General features: G+C 44.1%; 2 protein-coding genes across 2 annotated transcripts in view; one reads left to right on the top strand and one right to left on the bottom strand.

Annotated features, from left to right (window-relative positions):
• Nucleotides 1-3168: 3168 nt before the first annotated feature.
• ATP5ME (ATP synthase membrane subunit e) lies at nt 3169-9837 on the top strand. The gene is made up of 4 exons (XM_075931301.1): nt 3169-3323; nt 3470-3524; nt 7060-7158; nt 9690-9837. Exons 1-4 carry the CDS (start codon nt 3288-3290, stop codon nt 9713-9715), a joined length of 216 nt encoding a protein of 71 aa, XP_075787416.1. The 5' UTR covers nt 3169-3287; the 3' UTR covers nt 9716-9837.
• Nucleotides 9838-12820: 2983 nt separating this feature from the next.
• PDE6B (phosphodiesterase 6B) overlaps nt 12821-26289 on the bottom strand; it is a 32283-nt gene continuing 18814 nt past the window's right edge. The window contains exons 14-22 of the mRNA XM_014579541.3: nt 25831-25940; nt 24001-24088; nt 22602-22702; nt 20194-20301; nt 19227-19290; nt 18012-18086; nt 17395-17478; nt 15354-15510; nt 12821-13543 (exon numbers count right to left, since the gene is read on the bottom strand). Of these exons, the coding sequence (XP_014435027.2) occupies nt 13482-13543; nt 15354-15510; nt 17395-17478; nt 18012-18086; nt 19227-19290; nt 20194-20301; nt 22602-22702; nt 24001-24088; nt 25831-25940 (849 nt within the window). The 3' untranslated portion in view covers nt 12821-13481. The remainder of the gene's footprint in view (nt 13544-15353; nt 15511-17394; nt 17479-18011; nt 18087-19226; nt 19291-20193; nt 20302-22601; nt 22703-24000; nt 24089-25830; nt 25941-26289) is intronic.

The raw sequence follows: 26289 nt of genomic DNA, 5'->3' as shown, positions 1-26289 counted from the left end.
ACCATATCAAACGCCTTACTAAAGTCTAGATATACCACATCCACCGCTTCTCCCTTATCCACAAGACTCGTTATCCTATCAAAGAAAGCTATCAGATTGGTTTGACATGATTTGTTCTTTACAAATCCATGCTGGCTGTTCCCTATCATCTTGCCACCTTCCAAGTGTTTACAGATTATTTCCTTAATTACCTACTCCATTATCTGCCCTGGCACAGAAGTTAAACTAACTGGTCTGTAGTTTCCTGGGTTGTTCTTATTTCCCTTTTTATAAATGGGCACTATATTTGCCCTTTTCCAGTCTTCTGGAATCTCTCCTGTCTCCCATGATTTTCCAGAGATGATAGCTAGAGGCTCAGATACCTCCTCTATCAACTCCTTGAGTATTCTAGGATGCACATAGGCATTATCATACAGTAACAGATCAATTGTCCATCTCATCCATTATCCTTCAGTGACCTATGGCAGAAGTTCACAGAAGGATGTGCTATTGTGTTTTCATTTAACTGCAGAATCTATTCCATGAAATAAACATTTCTGCTTGAACCTAACTAGTGACCTGCTTATGCCTTGTTTCACTGAGAGCTCTTAGATTTGATAATCTAACCTATACCTGTAGGTGCCATTCCTATTTATAAACTATCTAATGTTTTAAATATTCTGTTACAACACTACAGAGTTTCAGTTTAATTCTACATTGTGTACAGAAGCAAAATACAGGACTATGTAGCACTTTAAAGACTAACAAGATGGTTTATTAGATGATGAGCTTTCGTGGGCCAGACCCACAGGGCATCCCCCCTATATTTCCAAGATACATAAAAATACCCGTGGAAGTATAGTAAAAGTCTGTAAAGTGGGGAACTTTTTCCCCGCGACGTACTTCTCCTCCTGCAAATTGGTCTCTTTTTTTTGCGTGACGCAAGAGTGGGTAATGGGAGGACTTAGAATGGAACACTTCCCACAAGTGTCAATTACGCTAGTGCAGAACCAACATCTACTGGGGCAGCTTATAGTGGAGACACCCTGTATAGCCATTATTCCCAATCTAAACTTGTTGTGCTTTAATTTCATCAAGTACCATTTTGGTTCTTGTATTATGGGACAGAAGTAGCAAATGCTGAGCCTGATTCTCCATTGCCATGAACCTGTTTGTCATTTACACCAGAGCTCTATGAGAGTATCTGCGCAACTGTGTACCACCAATAGAAAGTGAGTTCTGCGGCCACCACCACGGGAAAATGCAACTGCTCCTTCAAGATTTTGGTCCCTGTTAAGTATCTTCAAAACTGAGCAGGGAACTATATAAATAAATTACATTGCTCCATACACACACAAATAGGATGAACATTGCTGTTATGCAAAAATGTGGTTTGAGACCTCCACTTTAAAGTCATGATAGTTTAAATAAACATAAGTAATAACATTTAGAAAAAAACAAGCCAGGTGGAAAACATAAGATTACAAAAGGAAAGCTATGATAGGTGTGCTGCTTAGTTAACTTGTGCTGTACTGAGGCCAGGAATTGGTAGAACTGAAGGGGCACGCCTAAACTGAAGACCAAAGGTCAGATTAAGATACACAACTTCAGCTAGGTCAATTGCGTAGCTGAAGTCGAAATAGTGTAATTCGGCTTTAGGCGCTGCCTACACAGTAGGAAGTCAAAGGAAGAACACTCTTCCTTCAACTTCCCTCACTCCTCGTGAAATGAGGGTTACAGGAGTCGGAGTAAGCAATCCTTCATCTTGCAGTGCACTATGTTATTTCAAAATAATGTTAGTTATTCCAGAATAATTCTGTTGTGTAGATGTACCCAAATAGCCTCACAGCAAAAGACTAATTCATTCGTATTAGGTTTAATTGGATTTGTTTCACAATCCCTTGAACAGAAGTTATTAAAATTATTCTAGCACTGATCTGAAAAAGGCAAGCAAAAAGGCATAAAGATTTTAAAACACAATTCCACCATGCATGATTAAAACCTATTGAAACAATATGTAATTAAGTTGTAGATATACATTTATAATGGTAGGGCTTTTGTATATTTTAATATAGCTATCTGAACATTTCCCTAGAAATAGGATACAGCTTTTTCAAAATGCAAATATAAACTATTCAAAGTAACTGTTAATGAGGCACAATTTGCTTTTAACTGTTCTTAAATAACATAATTAGTATGTAATTGTACATGAAACTATATAATCAGTCTAGCTTTCCCTCAAGCTATTCTAAGACTGTATAGTGAGATGATTTTTAAGAGGCCTTTATTTAAAAATAGGTTCTTACGTTGGATCAGCAGGAAGCATGGAATGGCAACATCGAAAGATAAGCCGCTAGTCCTTAAACTAGGGCCCTCGGGGAATATCAAGAGTGCAGCGTAAGTAGCAAATGTGCCCGCAGCTGCTCTACTAAGAGATGTCATGAGGGAGACTGTTTCTTTTGTGGGTAATGTGGCGACCTAGACTAAGATGTGCGAAAAAGTTTCTGATTATTGACTACGTGTAGGGATGTAACGAGTGACCAGTTACCCGGCCCGGTGGGCTGGAGCGGACCCCCAGCCACGAAGCGGTGCGAGCAGGGGGCTGCGGGGCCCAGCCAGGCCCCCGCCTACGTGGGGGTTGTAAGGACACGGGGGGGGGTGCCCACCAAGTGGCAGGGGAAGGCGGTTCTGGAAATGGGGTGATGGGCCCTGCTGGGCGTGAGTGGCGAGCAGGGTGTCAGCCCCACGCAGCCCCCCTCTGTCCCTGGCGTGCATGGGCCGCCTCGTGCTCCCTCCCATGCTTGTGCGGAATAATTGTCTTATGTGCGAGTGTGCACCACCCGCGGAAACGCCACCCCCCTGTGTCCTCTCTCCTGAGCGCCCGGCCCAGGGAGCACGGGGGGTGCCGGGGAGGGGGCAATGACCGCAGGGCTCAAGCCGGCTGGGACCCATGCGTGGAGGCGCGGGCGGTTGCCAACTCCCCCGGACCGGACGCCACTCACAACAGTGACGCCCGGCCGGTCCGGGAGGGTTGGCAAGGCCAGGGAGAACTGAAGGGAGGGCGGTGCCCTCCACGCACAGCGACCAACGGCTCCTCCAGGTCACGCTCTGCGAGAGGGGGCGTGGCTATCACCCTCGCTCCCGGCAGCCCCTGCGGCACCGGCGCCACGTAACTCCTCCCCCTTCCCTTGGGGGGGGGGGCCTCCCACGCACACGGTGCCGCCTCCCGCGTTCCCATAATTCTACGCGGAGCCCGGGGGTGGGCGGGGTTTTTTGCGTCATTTCCGGCTCGCTCCGGTGCCGCCGAGATGGTTCCCCCGGTGCAGGTGTCGCCGCTCATCAAGGTAACGGGGGCGGGGGCTCGAGCCGGCCCGCGAGCTTGCGGGGCCGGGCGGGAGAGGGAAGGTGACCCTGGGAGAGGTCAGAGCGGGGCCTGGGCCGGGTGTCCGGGTGCAAAATAACGTCCCTTCCCCTCTTCTCCCGTCCGCAGTTCGCCCGCTACTCGGCCCTGCTGGTGGGGATGCTCTACGGGAAGACGCGATACGGTAAGTGCCGGGGCAGCGGCTGCAGTGACCGCACGAGCCCTGCCCCTTGTACTTTTTACATCCACGTGTGGAATAAGTTTTGTTACGTGCACTGAGGTATGTGTGGATGTGCACCACCATTAGGCAGACAAGCTGTTGGCTGTGGAGGCTCTGCTAATCAGCAGGGCAGCATTTGATTCTCTCCTGGTTGGCTGTCCAAGTACTTAGTGGCCGGGGAGCCGTGACCCTTGCAAGCTAATATCTACAGCCCTGCCATATTCTGAGATGAATAGGCGGTCGGGTCTGCTAGCCTTAAACTCTATGAGCACGTCTAAGCTACATTCCTCTTCCGCAAGAGGAATGTAAATGAGGCGGTTTGAAAATTCAAATGAAGTGTGGATTTACAAATCTTGTGCTTCATTTGCATAATTGCGTGGAGTGCTTTTTCAAAAAAGAAACTGCAGTCTAGACGGGGGTTAGAAAAAAGGCTAGAAAATAAGATGGAGATTGTCTTATTGCCCTTATATAAATCCATGGTATGCCCGCATCTGGAATACTGCGTAGAGATGTGGTCTCATCTCAAAAAAGGTATACTGACATTAGAAAAGGTTCAGAGAAGGGCAACTAAAATGATGAGGGGGTTTGGAACGGGTCCCATATGAGGAGAGATTAAAGAGACTGGGACTTTTTAGCTTGGAAAAGAGGAGACGAAGGGGGGGGGGTATGATAGAGGTCTATAAAATCATGAGTGGTGTGGAGAAAGTGAATAAGGAAAAGTTATTTACTTGTTCCCATAATATAAGAAGTAGGGGGTCACCAAATGAAACTAACGGACAGCAGGTTTAAAACAAATAAAAGGAAGTTCTTCTTCACACAGCACATAGTCAGTCTGTGGAACTCCTTGCCAGAGGAGGTTGTGAAGGCTAGGACTATAAAAGGGTTTAAAAGAAAACTAGATAAATTCATGGAGGTCAAGTCCATAAATAGCTATTAGCCAGGATGAGTAAGGAATGGCGTCCCCAGCCTCTGTTTGTCAGAGGTGGAGATGGATGGCAGGAGAGAGATGGCTTCATCATTACCTGTTCGATTCACTCCCTCTGGGGCACCTGGCATTGGCCACTGTCGGCAGACAGGGTACTGGGCTGGATGGACCTTTGGTCTGACCCAGTATGACTATGTTCTTTTTTTGGGGGGGAACCCCCTTTTTCAAAAGAACCCGTGCTCCTCACTTTTTTTAGGAATAAGGGTTCTTTCATAAAAGGGGTTGTGTTTTTCAAATGAACCCCATCTAGACTGCAGTTTCTTTTTCGAAAAACCCTTTTTTTGAAAAAGCGCTCTCATGCTATTATGCAAATGCAGCGCAAAATTTGTAATCTGCCACTTCATTTGAATTTTCAAACGGCCTCATTTATATTCCTCTTTCGGAAGAGGAATGTAGTGTAGACATAGTCTATGACTGTATATTTTGACCAATCAGTTCCTAGTGTAATTAGCAGGAAAAGTGTGTATTGTGTATGCCTTAGATCAGACAAAGTGGGTGAGAGAATGTTTTATTACACCAACTTCATTGATGGAGTAGACTAGATTTTGAGCCCCACAGAGCTCTTTTTCAGTGACCTGAAGTTAGTCCAGTAAAAGAGATTACTTCCTTCTCCTTTTATTTTCTTGTTGGCTTGGATGAAAAACCAGTTTGTTTGCCATTATTACTATATAAGCTTTGAAGTGACGTAAGTTGTCAATTGGAAGCTTATTGGTCTTTATTGATGCTTGGATCTTTAGGTTCATGTTTGTAAAATCCAGTCAATAGTAAAAGGATTAGGTGTAACTAAATGTTGGTAATTTGTTTACTGAGTCTGATGTTTTGAATAGTAAAGTCAGGATACAGGCTGATACACAAAAAACTACGGTGTTGATTACGTATTTAGTGGCACCTTGAATTTGGTGAGCACGTTGGCAGGCATGTATATAAAGTTCTTGTTATTGTTAAATCTAATTTGAGTTTGTGTTAGGTCATTCTTTAGCACTATGTGTCCGAAGGCCAGGCAGTAGTTCAAGTATTTGGAGGTCATCTGAGTCTGCTTTGACTAAGAGCAAGAATAAGGATTTGTCTGTGTTAGGGGTGTTAAAATGCATGCAATTAAGTAACTAACTGCAGTTACAGTGTAAAATAGCAGGAGTTCCCAGGGAGCTGGCGCACACAGGGAGCCAGCCTTTAACCTGGCTCCCAGTGCGTACCAGGAGACTGTGTGTAACAGTGAGCGTTAACAGATGAGTCCAGGCTCACTGGTTAACTGTGTACACGGTTACACAGGATTTTTTTTAAAAAAAACTAAACAGGTTTCTTTTAAAAAGGTGATGTAATGAAATCTGTATTGGTATATCTTATTTTGGTAAAGACATTTTTGCATTATCATAGTGCTTGGTAACAAGATCCAATGGCTAGAAAGTTAAAGCTAGACAAACGGAGTAAATTTGTCCTCCGATAACAAATATATCATTCTTCAGAAGAAGTGAGTTGTGCCCATGGAAGCTCAGGATACTATCTATATATTGTTTGGCTAGTCTCTAAGGTGCTACAGGACCATTGTTTAATTTTTTTTATAACGGAATAAATGATGGTCTCTGCCCCAGGGAGCTTACAATGAAGTATGAATATTTGACAACAGGCGTGTATACACTCAGGTGGGGGAGTATGAGGAAACAATAAGTTCATATTGGCCAACTTGAGAGGTGTTGGTTTTAGTATAGCAACCTTCTTGTAGACACGGCAAAGGAGAATAGGAAGAAGGAATATGAGGTTCTACAGATTTTTTTTCAGGAAGTTTGTCTCAAGCATGAAGGGCAGCACAGGAGACCAGCACAAAGCTACTTGTGAGAACTACAGTAGGGGAGTGAACCACTTTGATTAAATAGTGTTTTATTTTAGTAAAGTCACTGTTTCTCCAAAAAAGCCCCAAAAGTGTAGCTACAGGCCATAAGTTCTCAATGCACTGGTGTCTAAGGCTTTGCGTGCCCTCAGTCAGTGGTTCTCAAAACTCTGAGTTGGGACCCCTCTTGTAATGGGTAGCAGGGTTCAGGTTACAGGCTCCCCATCAGGGCTGAAGCCCTTGAACTTTGCCTCTTCCTCCCCCACACCTCTCCTCACCTAGGATAGTGTGACTTGAATGGGCTCCGGCTTCGGTTGCCCTCCAGAAGATTTTTGCACTGGTGCAAAAAAGTAGAGATGGTCAAAGTGCTTCAGTCTTAAGTTGATGCATCTTCACTAAATGCCTAGGGTAGAACTGAAATACTTGCTTCTAAACTCTTGCTAGTTAGCTTGCAGAAAGAGTTTGCACTTGTGGAACACAAAATACATTTCATTGGTGACTTGAAGATGCAAAACACTAAGATGTTTATTGATAAATAATGTAAAACTGGGGACAGTTATGTGCTAGCTTTCAAAGTACTGCTGGCCAAATGAGATTTTTATCCTTGAACCAGAAGTTTCTAAAAGTTTTATGTATGAAGTGCCTTAGACAAAAGGTTATGGATACATAACATTTTTTCTCAATGACAGACTACCTAAAACCTATTGCTGCAGAGGAAAGGAAAAGAGAAAATGAAGAGAAAAAGAAACGCGAAGAATTGGAACGAATTGCAAAAGAACTGGCAGAAGGTATTTTTTTATATATTAGCATACCCAGTCTATATCCTCAAAGTACATGGGAAAACACTTTATGGTATTTGCTTTTTAAAACCAAGAGACACTGTCAAGTGGCTTAAATGCACATAAATGAAAATATTTTCATAGTTAGCTTTTCATTTAAATGTCTTCATTAAAACTAATACCAGCAAGGTAGAAAACACAGACAACATTGTGTTCGTTTTATTTTCTGGTTAATCGTGCGCTATTAAAAAAACGTACTTTTAATACAGTTGTCTGAGCTGAAGAACAATACAAATACTGTACAGGACAGTCCAATACAGCAGAAAGGATGACAAATTTATTATTTTCCAAGTACTCAATAGTAATTCTTTATATTACAGGAAAATAGGTTTAGTCTCCTTGCTTCAAATTAAATAGGATCTATAAAGTATTGAAATTGTGAGTCTTTTCATTGGAAGAAGTCTCTTTGGGAAGATTTTTATTAGTGGACAGGCTGATCTACATGATGATCCTTCTCCTCCTATATCACAGTTTTGACTGCATATTAAGTCTGTACTAAAAGGACCAGATATTAAGTATCAACTTGAAATTTTGCCCACAAGACTTTAACTGACTTCTCACATGTCTATTATGCCAGTTGAGGATGGGCACTGAATATAGGAAGAAGCTGCTAGGTTAGTTTTGACTCCTTAGTATAAGAACACAAATTACTTCCCAGGTTCTGGAAGTAGAAACAGTGATGGAATAATTACATACAACTATCTTTAACACATGCAGACTTTGGTTGGCCTTGGATGTGGCACAGCCTACTTAAAAATTAAATAGCACTTAAAAATGTTGAGCATGACTAAATGCACAGCTTGGCAGCAGATGTAGTCCTTTTTTTAAATCCAGGAAAAGGTTTACTGTGCATACCCTCCATCTCCTTTTTTCAGTTTCAGCAGCTGTTGATAAAGTTTCTCCCTAGCAAATTTTCTGAATTTACCTTTTGACAGAGGAACAGTTTCTTGGTGTTCTTAATGGACAGAATTAAAAAGATGGTTGCTTTAAAACAGAGAAGTCATATAATCATGCAGTTTAGAACAGATGGGTATCCCTTTTTGGCACACACTAATTCTGAAGAGTGTGCTTCTTTCTATGCATGGGCTGAACACTTACGTCTCAGGCAATAGAGCACAGGCCACTTAGACTAGTGTTTGCCAATGTCTTTGTTTGGCAACCCCTTATTTGAAGTAAAAAGAAAAGACTACCCTTTTATGGTCTTACTGTAAATGTATCAGCAATAACACTAAATGTAATTTATTTGCGTGCATGTTGAGACCTTGATAGACTACATAATCTTGAAGAGCAAATGGACAAGCAAGTTTTTCTAGGCTTTAGATAGTAATAACACTTTCAATTCCTGATTTCTGTTTGTGACCCACCAATTGAGAAACTTTGGCTTAGGCTATTTAGTAGCTTGATAGATCTTGCAACGTTACTTTCTTGCTAATTTGGAGTCTAATTTTTTCCTTTCAGTTTTATTCTATTGTTTGTGCCTCTGTGTACTATGTTTAATACAGTACTTCAGCCTCCTTTGATCTTTAAGCCCTTTATGGTATTTGTAGACGCTTGTCATTTTCTTCTTTGCCCTTACTAAAGGGCAAAACTCCTAGATCTCAGGAAGGTTAAAGTTAACCCCCTAAATTCATAAAAATGAATTCAGTATATAACTATAAGCATACAACCTCCTCATTTATTTCCTTGAATGACATTCTTCCCTTATTTGTCTGGAACTTTCTTGTTTAAGACGTCAGCTATTCAGCTGTGTACTTTTTCATGGGACTGGCATGGGATTTTAGGTACACAAAACTTAAATATGCTTAAAGTGTATAGCTAGGAGTAGCAACGCCTTAAGAAAATAAATCTTGACAACTTCTGTTTTATTGGGACAGGTGTTACCACAGGCTCCTTCATTCCCATATCATGGATTGCATAACTGAGAATAGGAAGATAGGGAAACTGCTTCGCTTCCCATTAACCAATTGCCTAATATCCCTGGGGTAAATAGAGCAAATAATGTGTATTAAATACTTATTTTTTCCAAATACTCTCAGCTGCACTGAATGCAGGTTAGCCACTATCGATGAAGAGTCAGCAGCATGTGGCCCAGTTTGCTATGCATGGACCACAGTTTGGGAATGTTTGTATTTGGTATCTGCCCTAACTTAGAAAAATAAGTGGGAACTCATCTAATAATGTAAGTTGTGTGTGGGGGGAGGCTATAAATAAAATGGTGTAAATATTGCATCATTGAAACCTTAAACCAAACAGCTGCGGAATGGGCACAGGGAAAATGCAAATAACTTCCTAAAATCTGGTTAGAGAGAACTGGGAATTGTCAAAAGTGTGTGTGTTGTGTTCTGTGTTTTTGTTTTGTTTTGTTTTGTTTGTTTGTTAACCAAAAAAACACATCTCTTTCTTCACGGAGGCTTTTGTATATTTGAGTTGTTTGCATTGTACAGCAGTGAGCTCACTTGACTGTCTTGATTCCCTTTCAGCCAGCGAAGACTCTATACTGAAATGAATCAAGAACGCTGGACCTCATTTTCATCTTCAGCACAGTATGAAGCCTTGAATTAGCTTGAATTAGTAAAGTTAATTTAAGCACTATATTGACTGTTGCCACCAATAAATATGTGAACAGTATTAATGTGTTGATTTTTGCATATACTGCACAAAGTACAAGAGGTATTGTGACATAGGAAGACATGGGTATTCTGGTATGTATCTAGGAATGAATTGATATCCCTCATGCTAAAGTGACCCTGACGTGTCTAAAAATGGGAAGTTGCTAATTGTGGTCTGACTTGATGAATGAAAGCCAGTTTAACCAGGGTTAAAATGACTGCTACAGCATAAACCTACTATGCCTGTATTGACCCATGTATTCAAATTGAAATCTGCATTTCCAGTGTCAAACATCAGATTGGACTGCCAGTTAGGAATACTCAGTTCTCATTGCATCACTGAGCAGTGAGTGTTTCTACTCTTGTCCACAAAATGAGGTTCTCTCTCTAATCAGGGTAAACCAAAAGATACAGCATTGTAATGGGCATATTTTACTCAGGAAATTTTGCATCTGTAACTTTTATGGACTGAACAAAGTCAATTTGGGGTCTTGTAAAAAGAAACTAAATACTCTTGATTTTTCCTAATGGTGGACCTGACAATCTATAAATGCACAATAGATGTAATATTTAGCCTAGTATACAAAATGTTTATCTCCAAGATCAAGACCTTTTCAGTACAAGATATTAGAATTTGAACTAAATTATGACTCTGTAATTACTTATCTCTTAAAGTGAGCCTATAATATTTAACACTTCTCATGTCAAAAGTTCACCCACATAAAGGGTATTGTGGATGGGAAAACCAGCTCCAAGTACTTGTTGTTTGAGGGATATGAATGGGAGCCTCCTGCAACAGCCCAGGGCTGGGGGATCCTGCGTAGTTGGTTAACTGGTTAACCAGGATCTTACATTCCTGCTATTTACTAGGGATGCCACAGTGTAAAAGTATACATGGTTAACCAATGAGTCCAGGCTCAGTGGTTAATGTGTGCAATTGCACATAGCACTTCCCACCTCTCCCCCGTAGCTGCTGCTTCTGTATCAGAGGCAGCGGTGCACAGGGCGGCGGCGGTGGTGGTGGTGGGAGGGGAGGGGGATCATTGGCTCCCAAGTGCCTGCTCCTGCCTCTTTCTTTGCCCCCCATCTCAGAGACAGCTGCGTGGGGGGTATGCAGGTGATTCCACAAGAGCTGGTACTCAGGGGAGCCAGCTTCAAAGCCTAGGGAGTCTCTCTCTCATCCTGAGTCGGTGGAGGGGCTCTCACTTATTTGTACTGCAGAACCCCCTGACAGTCCCAGTCATGGGGGCAGGCCTAGAACTAGTCACTGTCTAACTGAACAGTTTTCCCGTCAGAAAATGCTCACCTTATGGAATCAAAACATTTTGTTGCTTGGATCCCTGGTGGCCCACTGTGTAGACAGTTTACTGAAGTAGCAGTCGGGTGCACCTGAAAAGTTCTCCCAAAATAAGCTTGAGATTTTTTTCCTTTGAAAACTGAATATTTGACTCTCCCAATTCAGTATGAAGTTTTTCAAAAACTTAAATTTTCACACACAGATTGTGTTTTCTGACCAATTCTATCCACCACCTTATTCTGTAAAGTGCCGTATGAACAAAAAGCCCCTACCCTTTCAAGCTGATACTCGAATTTGTTTCTAAACATTTTAGTGTAATTTTCTAAAACAAGGAGTCCTGTGACATTTTAAAGACGTGACCAATTGATTTGGACATAAGCTTTCATGGGCAGAGATGTGCTTTGTCAGATGCAGACTAACATAACTACTACTCTGATACCTGTCATAGTAACTGCTGTTACTTTAATAGCTCCCCCGAATGCCTTCCACAGCTTATAAGGGGCTTCTCCATTGCAAAGCTTCTACCAATCCACTTACCTACAACTTTGAGACTTAATAAACTCATGGGCTGTTACTTGTTTGAAAATCCTCAAATCAAAATTACCTTTCTCCCTGAGAGCCCACCAAAACCATCACACTCAAGCAAGACTGTGAGCCCAGTAACTGCCTTTTGAAGGTGTGTTTTTTGAATCTGGTACTTACACAGTGGGGAAGGGAGCCCTCGAGCTTGAAGTGATTATGGTCAGTAAGTCCATCGGTTCACTTGGTCACAGCCAAGAAAACTCAAGGTAAGTGAGTGTTTTTCCCCTAAATATTAGCCTGCTCCCACAGAATAGGGAAGGTTCTGACTGCAGCCACAAGTGTAAATCAGGCATGACTGACATTGTGAGAATCAGCTGTCATGGATTCAGTTCTCCTAACTGAAATGAAAGAGTTGCAGAAATAAGTGATTCACAGGTGTGTAAGCACAGGAGGTGACAAATGTCAAGATGCTACCTTTATTTTACAAAAACAATCAGAATCACACAATGTAACTAGAATATAAATCTCATAAAACTGACTTGTGTGAAAAATGGGGAGGGGACCTTGAATAAAAGAGAGAAAGATGTTACCTTACAGCCTACCCCCATTGTTTCCATTACCATATTCTTGTAAGTGTGGTCACACAGACCAATGGAAAGCCACAGCTGAGCTGGATTAGAGAAACAAAACCTTTTAGTGCTTCAGAGGAATTGGGAATGCAGGGATGTCCCAAAGAAACTAGGTGGGTAAAGTAATATATTTTATTGGACCAACTTGTAGATTCCCTCTCCCATCTTGTGGTGTTAACAGTCGGGCACCAACACTACTAACAAAGGTGGGGATATGGCCTAACCAGAAAGAGGTCTAATTGTAACACATACCCTGAGCTTGACCATATTCTTGTTTTCCATAATTTTGATCAAGATTAGTCTACGCTTTGGTCAGGCAGTTTACATTATGAACTATATTATAATAATGTAGCACAGTCAAACCCTCAAGGAATGCCAGAACTAAGGTTGCTTTGGCAATTTTAATTTAGCTCCCTGGTGCCTGTGCATTGACACCCCCTTCCCCACTCTAAATACGTGATCACATGCTATGTTTTCCCCAGGCTGCTTGCCTCATTCAGGTATAAAACTGATCCGTGCTCAGGGAATGAGCAGCTATTAAATATTTTGCGTTCTCCCCATCCTGCAATGTGTGGTCTCATTGATTGTGCGCTATTCAAACCCTGCTACGCAATTATTTTTTGTTCTCAAGGATGTTTCTCTGGCGGCAGTGAAGATGCAATTGTATAGACCAGTTCTGAATCTGGCTCCATTTCTTCAAAAGACTGAGTTTACTAGAGTGGAAGGACAGATGATTGTTACTTATGCTAGAACACCCACATCCTGTAAGATTCACTGAAGGAGTTTATTCTGCCTCAATTTACCCACCCCACATTAGGAAAATCATGGTTGAGTTGGGCACAAAGTCAGTTCAGCATCTGGCCCAGTAAACATATATATGGTGGTGTGGGGAGGGAAGAGGAGCTCAGACTTTGGGACAAACACTGCCACCATTAGTCGTGCTAGTAGATTTACAGGGCCAGATTTTGTCCTATAATGAAGAGCACAATCCAGTGACTTCAGTGGCATTGTATGGCATGAGAAAGAGGGCAAAATTTGTTTCATTGTCATCAGCTAGGGGGCAGGAAAACAAAACTTGGCCCTTCAGTGGCTAGGTGACAAGCCCAGGTTAGGCAATTAGAGGGTTGCCTCTGGAATTCTTATTTGCACACTGACCCATGTTCTTTTTCAAGACCTTTCCCAGGGTGTGTCGTTCATATGCCAGCAGAAATAGGTTTAAATGATACAACAGGTGCTAGAGGTGGGTGTTGTTCTTCCATTGCAAAGTGTCACTGCACCTGTACAAGAGGAAACAAGTGAGCAGAGTTACGTTCTTGCCTTCTATAAACCTGCTGTACTTGGCAATCCTTTTGTCTTTGAGTCATTTCCCCTATTTAACCCTTGGAAGGCTCTCAGTGGAGAAGCAGGCATAAATTCCTAGTTATGAAGTGCTACCAATGTGCTCAGAGCAGCTTTCTACGCTAAATGGTTTGCTATGCTGTAGCGGTTTGGAGCACAATCTCCCTGGCTACCTTTCTCCAGAGGTCAGTGCGTGGTCTGAGGTAGGCAGACACAATCTCAGACTTGCACAGTCTATTTAACTACAAAAACACTAAGAATGAAGGCTTCCATCCCATTCCCATTGACATTGTGCTGGTCCCGTGGGGGGGGGGGGGGGTTTACTACAAAATAATCTGCATGTACAGAATCCTAGACTTGTAGGACAGGAAGGGGCCTCAAGATGTCACCAAGTCCAGCCCCTCTGCACTGTCAAAGGATAAAGTCAACCTAGACCGTCTCATGGGAGGTTTGTCCAACTAATGATAGCAACTCCACAACCTTCCTGGGAAGCTGAAATGGCTAATTTTCTTAGCAGCCAGAGAGTGGCTAGGGAGGCACATTTGGGAGTAACTGCTGTATTTTCTCTTCTAATGAGTTCATTGTTTCCCCCTCCGCCTATTAGCCACAGCCTCTGTATTCTCCAACAGGCATTCTTTGCTACTCAGACTACGCCACAAAGCTGACGTGTTACAGACCACAGGGGTAGCTGAACAGAGCTGAGCTACGTGCCGACACACATCGGCTGTGTCTAGACTGGCAAGTTTTTCCACAAAATCATCCACAAAAACTTGCCAGCTGTCTGGCCACTTGAATTTCCGCAAGAACACTGACGATCTCATGTAAGATCGTCAGTGTTCTTGCGGAAATACTGTGCTGCTCCCGTTCGGGCAAAAGTCCTCTTGCGCAATTCATTTGTGCAAGAGGGCCAGTGTAAACAGCACTGTGCTGTTTTCCACAAAAAAGCCCCGATCGCGAAAATGACGATCGGGGCTTTTTTGCGGAAAACCGCATCTAGATTGGCCACGGACACTTTTCCGCAAAAAGTGGTTTTGCGGAAAAGCGTCCTGCCAATTTAGACGTGCTTTTCCGAAAATGCTTTTAACGGAAAACTTTTCTGTTAAAAGCATTTTTGGAAAATCATGCCAGTGTAGACGTAGCCATCATGTTCAGCACTGTTTGCCATGCTGCTTTGAGCTGACCTTACGTGCTAACCAGCTGCTTCCATCAACGTAAGATCCCCTGCACTGAGGCCTTTACACAGATGGCCTTCTGGAAGGTGGGTAACCGTCAACTGTAAGGTTTGAAGCCATTCTCTACAACAGTGTTTCTCAACCTATTTTTATGAAGTACCCCCAGTACCTACAGTTTTCAGAGACACTTTTTTTTTTCTACCATTGCAACTCATTTGTTTAAACAACTTAATTGTAGCCAGGCATGTGATGAAATGTTTGGGTGTAAAAAGTACAAAAATAATAAAGCGCTGTAAAACTTAAAACAAAAATTCAGTTTTCTCCAAATTTCAGTTGTGTTGATGTACCCTCCAGACTTCTCTCTAGTACCCCTAAGGGTGCTTGTACCATTGGGTGAGAAACACTGCTCTATAATGACCTTTGCCCTTGACAGAGTCACTCACGGCTTTAATTCTGGAGCAAATTTGTAACTTGGCCGAGCTGGGAGTTTGGAGAGGGTATTACACAGGGCTGGTGGGGTAGGGGAGTTATCCCTAGCAGTAAATTCTGAGGTATTAAATAGTTAAGTATTTCTTACTTTGCTTTGCAGCCTTTTTCTCCTCTTCCTTTTTCCTCTCTTCTTCCAGCACTTTCATTTTTGCATCATATTCGTCTGCCAGAGCCTTCCATTCCTTTCTGTTGTTCAGCAGTCCGTCATACATCGGCTGAATTTCCTCGTGGAAACGTGAAAATTCCTGCACCAAGCACACCCATAAAACCATGCAACAGTGACTTAGCTCCTCCACAATATCTATGCCACAAGGGTGCACACCCCTCCGGCTAGTTCAGACTGGGAAAGGGTTCATTCCCTGAGGCAGGGTGCCAGGCACAGGTCCTGTCCCGGACTGGAGAGCCAGCTAATTAGAGGGAGTGTTTACACCTGGGTTCAGAGCAGATAAGCAGGGAGAAGGAAGCAGTTTGCAGCTTGTTGGAGAAGAGGCTCCTAGACTGAGTTACTTCCCCAGAAAACCTGCCTAAGGAATCGCTGGTGGGTAGCTTAGTACTGCCAGGCCTGTGCTGTAGCCTCCTTCACTGCAGAAGTCCCCTCTTCCCCAGTGTGGGTGCGTCAGGGCTGGAGCTCAGAGCCTCCCAGATAGCCCCTTCCCGGTCTCTCATGGGGAGAAGCGGGTCTGGATGTTGCCCCCATGCCCTGTGGTAGGGCTGACAACACTATACTTCTGAAATACAGGCCAGACCGCTCATGTCCTCAGGCTCGACTTCTCCCCATCTCTTCCTGGGGCCTGCTGTCTCTGCAGCCCCAGGCACTGGGCCATGAGGTAGGCCGCCATTGCTCATCTAACCTCCCTCAGCACTGCGCCCTGCTGGGGTAGGGGGCTTGGCAGAAGGGGAGTGGACTGGAGAAAAACAGCTGCTGGAGGAGACTTTGCTGCAGCCAGCAGAGGTGGCACTTCAGATTTCAATGAGGGGGGGCAAAGTCTGAGGCCAGCTCAGTGAGGGCTGGGCTCCGTTGGAGCAGCCTGGTGACCCCATGTATCTGGTCACATTGCCAATGTGTGGCACAGTGCTAGGGCACACTCCAGCCTTTGTGACACTGAAAGGCTGAGCTGCCCTGGAAGAGACATGGCATAAAAGACATCTTAGCACTGGGCAAGCGATTTTCATGGAAACAGGGGATGTGCCTTTAATACAGGATTCTTGGATCCCTAGCCCTGGGCCTCTGAGGGCAGAGGAGCCTGCTACTGAGGCGCTCTGGGAGGCAGAAAGGCAGATGCTCCAGGACAGGAGCAGGAACCAAATGTCCTATGAAGAGGTACGGGGGCTGGACTGACTTGGGGAGGGCGGTATTGTAATGTGAACTGGGGACCCCTTTGTGTTTGCATGGAGACTTAGCATTGCTGTTTGAACGGACAGAGGTGTGGGTATTTTAGGAGGCAGAGAGGGGCCAGTAGGGAAAAGAGGTTTCTCTCTCTCCTATTTAACACCTGCTCTTCTCCTGGCATTTCATCTCCCTACAGCAGGGGCGGGGAACTTTTTTTGGGCCAGGGGCCGCTGAGCCACACAAAAATCAGTTGGGGGCCGCACACAAGTGAGAAGCAAAAAAACCCCCAAACCCTCCCTGACGTGGTCCCTGACTGAGAAGGAGAAAGACACTCCCCACATTCCCCTCACACACCAACGCCTGGGAGGGGCCAGGCTAGTAGATTTTGTGTGTTCCAGCCCGATGGCAGGAGTGGGAGTGGAGGGCCAGTGCGGGCTCCTCAATGCTGAGGAGGAGCCCCAAGCCTCGGGGCCTGGATCCAGGTAAACCAGGGGCCACATCCAGCCCCTGGGCCTTAGGTTCCCCACCGCTGCCCTACTTTATCAGGGGAAGGAGGGTCAGAGTGGAAGGGGCATGTTGGTACAGTAATAGTGGGAGGAGTCCTGCACGGAGCTTGCCCGCAGTGTCTGAGGTTGGGGAGAGACTCGCATGTGTCGTTTTGATAAACATTCGGTGTTGGTCAAGTCTCTCTGATGGGAGAGAAATTTGTTCCTATGACTTTTGCTGGAGTAAGTACTTTTAAAAACGCCATTCTTGGTGCACCCAGCAGCGTTCATTCCTCACCGGGCAAATCACTTACCTTATAGACAAACGTGCACACAAAGTCAATGAACCCGACTTGAAGCTTTGGCAGCTCAGCAGCTTTTTTCCTGTCCATCATAGGCTGGAAGAGAACAGGGTTCCTCTTGAAATGCCACCTCTGCTTTCCCGGGAAGGGTGTCACAAATCAGCCTATTACTTCCATTATTCTCCAGAGCTTTCCTCCTCTGCCCTCTCCCTTCTCCCGCACAAACAACGAAACTATAGGGCTAGGGATTTTCATCATTTTATTGTGAGCAAGCTACAGTCTCTCTTCCCCACTTCTGTCCTTACATACGGTTTTCTATTGTCCCCCTCACCAGTGTACCAGATTGAAGGATTCTCAATAAATGCTAAGGGGGATTCTTAAACCAAATAAACAGTTTGGTTTTTTAAGCACATTCACTAGCAGAGCTAGATTTTTGGAACCTGTGACGTGTATGTCATGGACGTCAGCTTTCATGTCTATTACAAGAGCAAGGCTAGGGGTGGTGGTGGGCTTTCCCCCTGTGTTTTGTTTTTCTGGTGAGTGACTCCCATGCCGTGTTCATGTGTTGCGGTCACTGTTAGAAGGCAATGAACCGGTCTGAGCTCTTTCTGCTCCTCGAATATACTTACGATAGGTTGCTGCTGAAGCACACTGATTTCCAAGTCTCCCTGTTCCCAGAATTCAGCTGCCACTAGGAGAGCTACCTGCATTGGAAAAAGAGCTACTGTCAGATTGGCATTTGAATCTGAACGTGTTTGTCTCCATTAACAGGAGAGTTCCAGTTCCTGCTCCTTTACCCTGCAAGCCTCCCTGTCGAATCTCAGCTCCTCTGAGCATCCTGCCTCTGATCCTCTGACCAGTGTGTCTACATGAGGAGTTAGTGGCTGGCAAGCCAGGCTGTGACTACAGCAGGGCAGCTTGCCGCACACAGTATCATCCCATGGGACGCTGGTCTGGCTCTGTGGCCACGTAGGAGGTTGTTGTGTGTTGGTAGTGCTGGAGAGTCGCACCTTTGCTTGCTGCTTGGTGGCTTGAGAGTAGACAAGCCCTGAGTTACCATATTCACAGCAGGATCACACCACTGAGATGAGTTAGAAAGTGCAGAACCAAAACGCCATGGTTCTGGTAGCAGACTCTTCAGTGTCTTGCTCCTTTGCATCAGTCATAAGAACAGCTCTTCCAGTGCCCCTTTGCAGGAGTTAACAATGAGGTCGAGGTTGTGGAAAGTCCAGGCCCACCGATGGCGGAGGGTGGGGAAGGGGAAATGGACAGTGGTGCCCGGAGCCCTGGGCCCTTTAAATTGCCTGTTCTCATTCTCAAGTGACATTGTAAATAAGAAGTAAGCAGCATTATCTCCCGTAAATGTAAACGCTGTCTTAGCAATTGGCTGAACAAGAAGTAGGACTGAGTGGACTTGTAGGCAGTAAAATTTTAAATTGTTTTGTTTCTGAGTGCTGTTACTTAACAAAAAACTCTACATATGTAAGTTACACTTTCACAATAAAAAGTGTACAGTACTTGTTTGTACTTGCATTTTTACAGTACTTGTTTGTAGTGAACTGAAAAAAAACTATCATTTTTACAGTGCAAATATTTGTAATAAAGTGAGCACTGTACACTTTGTACTCTGTGTTGTAATAGAAATCGATATATTTGAAAATGTAGAAAAACTTCTCAAATGTTTAATACGTGTCAACTGGTATTCTATTGATTACCAGTGCCATTCGTTGCAATTAATTTTTTTAATCCCGATTACTTTTTAAATTAATTGCACGTGTTAACTGTGATGAATGGACAGCCCTGGTTTCAGTATATTGGAGTACATTGCGCATCAGGCGTCTGACCTTACTCTGCACTTCCCAGGGTTTGGCAATTGCCGATAAGTCACAGGCCGTCATCATCATGGCCCTGGAGAACAGAACCGAAACAGGAGTTAGTTTCCGTTCTAAAGCATTTCACCCTGCTCCCACTGGCTCTTGTAGTTTAATAACATTCCACTTTGCACCATCTCTCTCCCTCCTGCCCGCCCCAAACATCAAAGATAGAGAAGAACCAGAGCGAGACATTTTGTAAACCAGTAGAGTTAATACTAGTGCGTCAATGTGTCTTGCCTTTTAGCTCTTACTGCTACGCTCATTCCCACCAGTCCCATGCAACTTTGTAGCAAAGATTCAGCACCAGAGCCTGCAGCGAGGTGTGATGTTTCTATTTCATTATTGCTAGTGCTCCGGAACATATGCTAGACCATGCCTCAGTCTCAATTATTACCACTAGACAAGTGTCAGAATGTAATGATCATAATAATGGCTACAGTGGTCAGATCTGTGGTCCATCCGGGCCCGTATCTTGTCTGCCGCCAGTGGTCAGGGCTTTAGAGAGAATGAACAGTGCAGTGTAGTTATCCAGTGATTCCTCCCCGTCATTCACTCTTGGCTTCTGGCAATCACAGGGTTAGGGAAATGCAGAGAATGGTGTTGCATTCCTGACCATGTTGGCTAATAATGACTGATGGACCCATTCTCTGTCCACGTATCAAATTCTTTTTTTAACCAACTATCTATAGTTTTGGCCTTCATTCCATCCCCTGGCAAAGAGTTCCACATGACTGCATGCTGTGTTTTTCCAGAATGCAAAGCCACTGTATTTTGGTTCCAGGATTCATTAAGAACTAAAATGTTTGCTTAATATCTCTCATAGGAAAATACTGCTTGCTATGCTAAACTATCCAATCGGTTCTTAACAGACACTTACTTAATAGGGGCGTAGTTGTCACTCCACTAGTTGCCAATGAAGAGGTTTTTATTTACTCACATGACAATCTCTTTTCTCGTGGTCTCCAGAGACAGATATTCGGTCCAGGCATTTTCATTGTCGTATGTCTTGGACTCATCAACAATCTTCTGGAACATAGTCCTCTTTCTTTAACACGCCCAAAGATGTAGGGAAATGAATGCATTAAAGATGGTGTTAACGGCTGTTGTTTGGATTTCCCATGGAAACACTACACATGACCACTCCCTCCTTCCTAGAATTGCTGCCTGGGTGTTACCCTAGCCAAGTGCCCACCACAGCTATGATTGTTATTTGAATCTTTTAAATAAAACAGAGTATTTGAAAGCACTTAAATGGTGTAAAAATTGGTTTTCGTCAGGTTGAGGCTTTGTCAATACAATTTTAAAAGTTGTGTCATTGCAACTTTTGATAAAAACTTATGCTGAACTAGATTATAAATCTTCAAAGAGGTAGCCGAGTTAGTCTGTACAGGATAAACTTAAAAAACAACAAATAGTCTCCTCATTGCACGAGGAGTAACAGTTCATTCGAGGGAAGGGTTTTGGATTGGACTACAGCATCTACACGCGGCAAGTTAAATCGGGTGACCAGCATTTTAAAATGGCAACCAGCCGCGAATATGCTAATCAAGCGCGGGATATTTAAATCCTGTGCTTCATTAGCAACTTCAGTATTCTTAATTTACCTCCCTAGTCTGAACTAGGGGGCAAGTGTAGACATACCCAGTATGTGTGGAGAGCTGGCTTAAAAGCTGGCTTCCCACACACACCGGCTCCTGGGGAGCCACCTGCTGCCCTGTGCTGCTGCCTCTGTATCAGAGGCAGCAGTGCAGGGTGGCAGGTGGGATCCAGTACACATGAGGAGCCAACTGCCACTCTGCATATAACCATGTAACAGCTGAAATTTTCAGTGGTTATACAGTTACTTAATTACACTCATTTTAACATTCCTAATCCCGAAGCTGTGTCAAGCAGATACATAACTTCACTGGAACTGCTCGTGTGCCTGAAGTTCATCATTTGCACGTGTGTTTGCACCACGAGCAGCTAAAATTGTCTTGATTTCTTATATTTTCACAAATTCACAAATCCTCGCCATGTAAATCTCAGAAATTCCCCAATCACTGCAACGGTATTTCTTAGTGGCATGCAATGTTCACTGCTAAATAAAATGGTTCCTGCACTAACAGTGAAGTTACCCTTTCCGTACTTGAAAGTTATTGTGAATATCCTTCTATGCTGGCTAACGTTTTCAGAATAGGAGCCTAATGTTAGCCCTGTGTTTCGGCAGCTAAGGACTGTGTTTTCCAAAGCAACTTGATGACCTCAGAGCAAAGCTGAATTTACACCTTATATGTCCTTTATCACAGCATCTTCAGCGCGCACTCATCTGCAGCTGCCCTTCATGTTGCACACAGTTTTAGAGGGGAAAGGAGCCCTAGCATGCTGGTCCCCCTAGGCACATGCCTCCTGGAAAGGCAGCCCTGTTTTGGAGCCTAGTTCTCTGCATCTACACTCCACACAAACCCTGTTGGAGGAGTAAAGCCCAGTTATGGCTTGTGGAAATTAATTATAGTGCAAGGTTAGCTGCAAGTAGACCAGTTGTGGGCAACCTGCAGCCTGCGGATCCCCTGTCTAACCCTCTCCCCTACATATCACTGGGGTACTGAAGCCCCACACTTTCTACTCCTCCCCCTCCCTCCCAGCGCTTTTGGAGCATCCCAAACCTGCCGATTCATGCTCCCTCCCTGTTCCAGAGCTGGAACAAGGTGAATCAGCTGTTCATGGCTGTTCAGGCTTTGAGAAGGAGGGGGAGGAGTGGGGATGGCATGCAAATCAGGTGATTTGTGCGCTCTGAAAGCACTGGGAGAGGGGAGGAATGGGGGTACATGTCGGGAAGGGTAGATAGGAAGTTCACAGGTGGAACCCCAGTTGGCCATGAGCTGCTGCGGCCCACTGAGATGAAGGAGGGCCACTTATGCAGCCCATCCACTGTTCTTGGTTGCCCATCGCTGAAATAGACCGTTGGCCATTTGCTTTTATCTACGTTTCATCTGAAGCTCAAATGGGTGTGCACAGGACCAAGGACTGCTCTTTGGCATTGATCAGTATTTTTTTCTATGAAACGTCTTAGTATTTATAAAAAAAATCTGAAGTCTAATGTATTAATAGGGCAACTAACTACTGAAACCAGAAAACTAACAACAATCAGTTATTAAAAAAGGGTCTATTTAGATCAAAACCAGTCTTTGGAAAGGATTTTGAATTGAGTTATATTCGACAGTGCCCATGAGCTCTTGACGCCAGAGCCTCTGCAAAGAAGAGTTCTGCCCCCAGAGAGCCCAGAGAATCAGGTGTGATATTTTAGACTAAGAGGAAGTACAAGCTATTTCCAACGGGCTTGCCGGAAATACACGACTCACTCACTTGAAGTAAAGTGCCAAGTCAGTTGCGATGATAGCGATTTCCATCAGATGGTTCACGTGCTCAAACTGTCGCCTGTTGAGATTCTGGTAAATATTCAGGGACTAAAGGAAAACAAAGTTTAGTGCATGATTCTGGACGAGTTGGGGAGCGCTCATCTCAGAAGATGGGCGTTGAGTCCTTGTGTAACATTCAGCTACAGTCAGAATGCAGGAATGGGGACTCAATCCAGTCCCTGCTGACAACCATGGAACGACACATGTTGATTGAAATGCTCATTGGACGGGGCCCAGTACCTGTAAGGTGTTACTCAGCATATGCCTGGACTCCCATTGGTTTCAATGGGAGCTGGCCTGAGGTAAAAATTTAGCTGAATGAGTTTGTCATTATTTGATCCATAGGGGGAAAGGATGGTCCTGTGATGAAATATGTCAGTGGGTGCTGAGTCCTCTTACTCAAGACACTTCTGTTCAAAGTTTCTCCCTGGTGCTGTCACAGATGCCTGGACAAGTCATTTAACTTCTGCTCCTCCATTTACCTAAGCTGTAGAACTGGAAGAACAGTGGCCTACCTCGCGAGGCAGCTGTGAGGCAAACTACACTTATCTGTGTGAAGTGCTTGGTGGAGAGTCTCTGATGGAGAGTGCCGTGTAATGGGAAAGTATTTTTATCCAGAGAGTGACCGTACCAAATTAGAGATGGTAGAGGCTGACTGTAGCTATGTCTTTGACTGTTCCTAGCTAGAGGATTGAAAGTTTGCATCTAAGGAAATATCTGCAACACAGGGAAGTATTCACAGGCTTCAGATATTTGGAAGTGTCAGATAAAACATGGGAGTTGGAGATTCTACGTGAAGGGATTAGAGTTGCAAGAGCTGCAAATCATCTGGTTTCATTTTCATTACCCCCATGGGCTATGTTCAGGGAAGAGGCTGACAAATCTGGAGAGTAATCACATGCTGATTTGTTTAGCATTTTATGTTGTAGTAGCACCTGAAACCCAATTGTGGTAGGCCCTGTGGGACAGGTCGTGTGCCAGAGTTTGGCAAGAAAAGCAAAGGAACTTTTTAGTACTGCAGGATTTTACAGGGAAGCCAAGAGAAACTCTGCCAAGAGAAACTCAGCCAAGAGAAAATCTGAGGGTATATCTACACTGCATGCTTATTTTGAAATAAACTATTCCAGAATAGTTATTCCAAAATAGCTTATTTTGAAATAGCACATCTATACTGCAGGAAAGCCTCAAAATTAGTCCGAGGCAGGCTTCCCTAATCTAGACGTGCTATCTCGATTTAGAGCCCCAGTAGGCACCGGAGCGTGTTGAACAATTGTAGTGTACATCATTTAAAATTCAGCTGAAAGCAAATCAACCAAACTCCTCCATTAATAATGTGCATTACCAACCTCTTCTGACAGCAAGAAGTTTCCAAATTCCAAGTGGTGTCTCTCTAAAATTGATGAACCGTGAAGTTTTGCTAAAGGATGTTGCGACCTAATTGTGCAAATTAAATAGTCAAAATGTTAGTGCAACGCTAATGAACAAGGGAGTTTCACAAAAGGTCCTATTTAATATTTCAGTTTTTCACACACTTTAGATCTAGGTTTAACTAGTGGATAAAGGGTTAACAGGTAACATTTTAAATAAATGGCTTCTCCACTGAGTCCAACAGATCAAAAACTTTGTAGGGCTTTTAACCAGCTGTAATGCTTTTCACTGCAGGATTTGTAACCATCAAAACACTTACTCATGTCAAGCATGCTTATATCTTTCAATAATCGATTAACCCTTAATAAATGCCCTTCACTGTAATGTGTGACTAGGTTTATTCTACACTAGGGACTTAACATAGATGATTTAAAAAAAAACCCAGGAAAAGCAGCAGCCTTTGCACGGGGATTCCACCACTGTTCCCTAAAACTCTGTGCAAAGCCCTGACAGTAAAACCCTTGCACACCACTAAATCCTGTACAGGGAATGTGTGTGAGAGGTGCCACCAATTCATGCGCAAGCGTCCATGTGCATCAGCAGCCTGGGAGGGTATCTTCAGGGCGTTAGGGTACTAAAGCCAGCAAGCCGGAGGGTGCATTGCTTGTGCTGCAGAGGCGTGACTAGCCCTTGATGCAGGGAGGTTGTATACTGCTGCCAGCTGTCTGTTCTGCCTTAGACCCTAGCCGTGAGCAGAGTGCATCGTGGGATGTAATTGCAAGGGGTAGCTGCCCAGCCTGCTGCTCACAAACCCGCTGTGTGCCAGCGGGGTCCCTAGGACCAGGTCACTCCTTACTCCCTCTTTGAAGCTTAAGCTTTGTGAGCCATGCACAATGTGTGTGCCTCTGCCCCTCCCCTGTGTCTCACTAGCTTAATCTCCCACCTTTAAAAAAATGAACCTTGCCTTTGGCCAAACAACTGAGCCTGCACGATAGAACTACAGCTTCCTCTGTATTCCCAGAGTATAGTTAGAACCTCTCTAGTCTGGCGCTCTTGGTCGGTTGCTGAACCAAAGAATTTGCCGAACCACGGGAGGTTAATATTGTCTAGCATCGTTACCAACACTGCCACTGCCTGCAGGACCCTTAGAAGACATTTAGGGGTAAATTAGAGCTAATTAACAGCACAGACCGTTGAGAGCCAGGACTGGTGGCTGTAAACAAATTTTATGGGACTGTGGGAAACTTGGCCACACCCACAATAAGTGGACATCTGGCTAACTAAAATCATGCCAGACAACGGATGTTGCTGGACCAGAGAGTTCCAGACTAGAGAGGTTCAACCTGTATCTGTCTCTATAGAGACCTCCAGCAAAACTAGTGGTAGGAGAAGCTTGCAGAAGGCTGAGGCGCTGAGAGGTGTTTCAGGCTTTAGACAATGAGAACAGGGTGTGAACCTAGTCTGATCTCACTCTACCACTATGGGCATTTCTTCACTACAGGCTGGGTTGACGGGCAGTGATCTATCCAGTGGTAGTCGATTTATCACGTCTAGTACAGACATGATAAATCGACCACCAAGCATTCTTCTATCAGTACTCCACCAAAATGAGAAGAGTAAAGAGAGTCGACAGGAGAACGTCAGCTGTCAACCACGGTAAAGATATCATAGTAAGCAGGCCTAAGTATGTCGACTTCAGCTACATTAGACACATACCTGAAGTTGTTTATCTTAGGTTGATGGAGCGTAGACAAGGCCTATATGCACCCAATGAATTGAATCATTTAAAGCAACAGCAAAGTACCTACTTCATCTGATACAGATTGTTGGTTCCTCTGTGATCAATATCATGACACAAAGCTGCCGTGACCATAGCAAGGGCTTCCAGGTCTGTGTAGTAACGCTTTAGGTTGCCAGTCTAGGGGAAGAGAAATCATATCCTTCCATTCATATTTCTGATAGAAAATAATTCCAAGTGAGTCTTCTAGGGGAATAGGCATATATTGCACTAAGCACAGTTAAAGAACTAAGTGTGGAATTTGTGAAGCTGCATACCAAACACTTGCTAGAATGAGCACAAGAATTGCAGGAAGCAAAGGGGGGAAACATTTCAAGATCAGAGCATGGGTATATGTTAGTATGTTTCAACTTGCTAACGTTACTTATCACCATAGCATTCGAGTGCTGGAGTCAGAGTACAAGCTCCTTCCAAAGGTGGTCTGAAACTGGCTAAGCACAGATCTATGTTGAATCTGGCATGGAACCTA

Source organism: Pelodiscus sinensis, chromosome 6 (assembly GCF_049634645.1).
Source record: "Pelodiscus sinensis isolate JC-2024 chromosome 6, ASM4963464v1, whole genome shotgun sequence".
NCBI lineage: Eukaryota > Metazoa > Chordata > Testudines > Trionychidae > Pelodiscus > Pelodiscus sinensis.
This window is presented reverse-complemented; position numbering and strand designations above follow the sequence as displayed.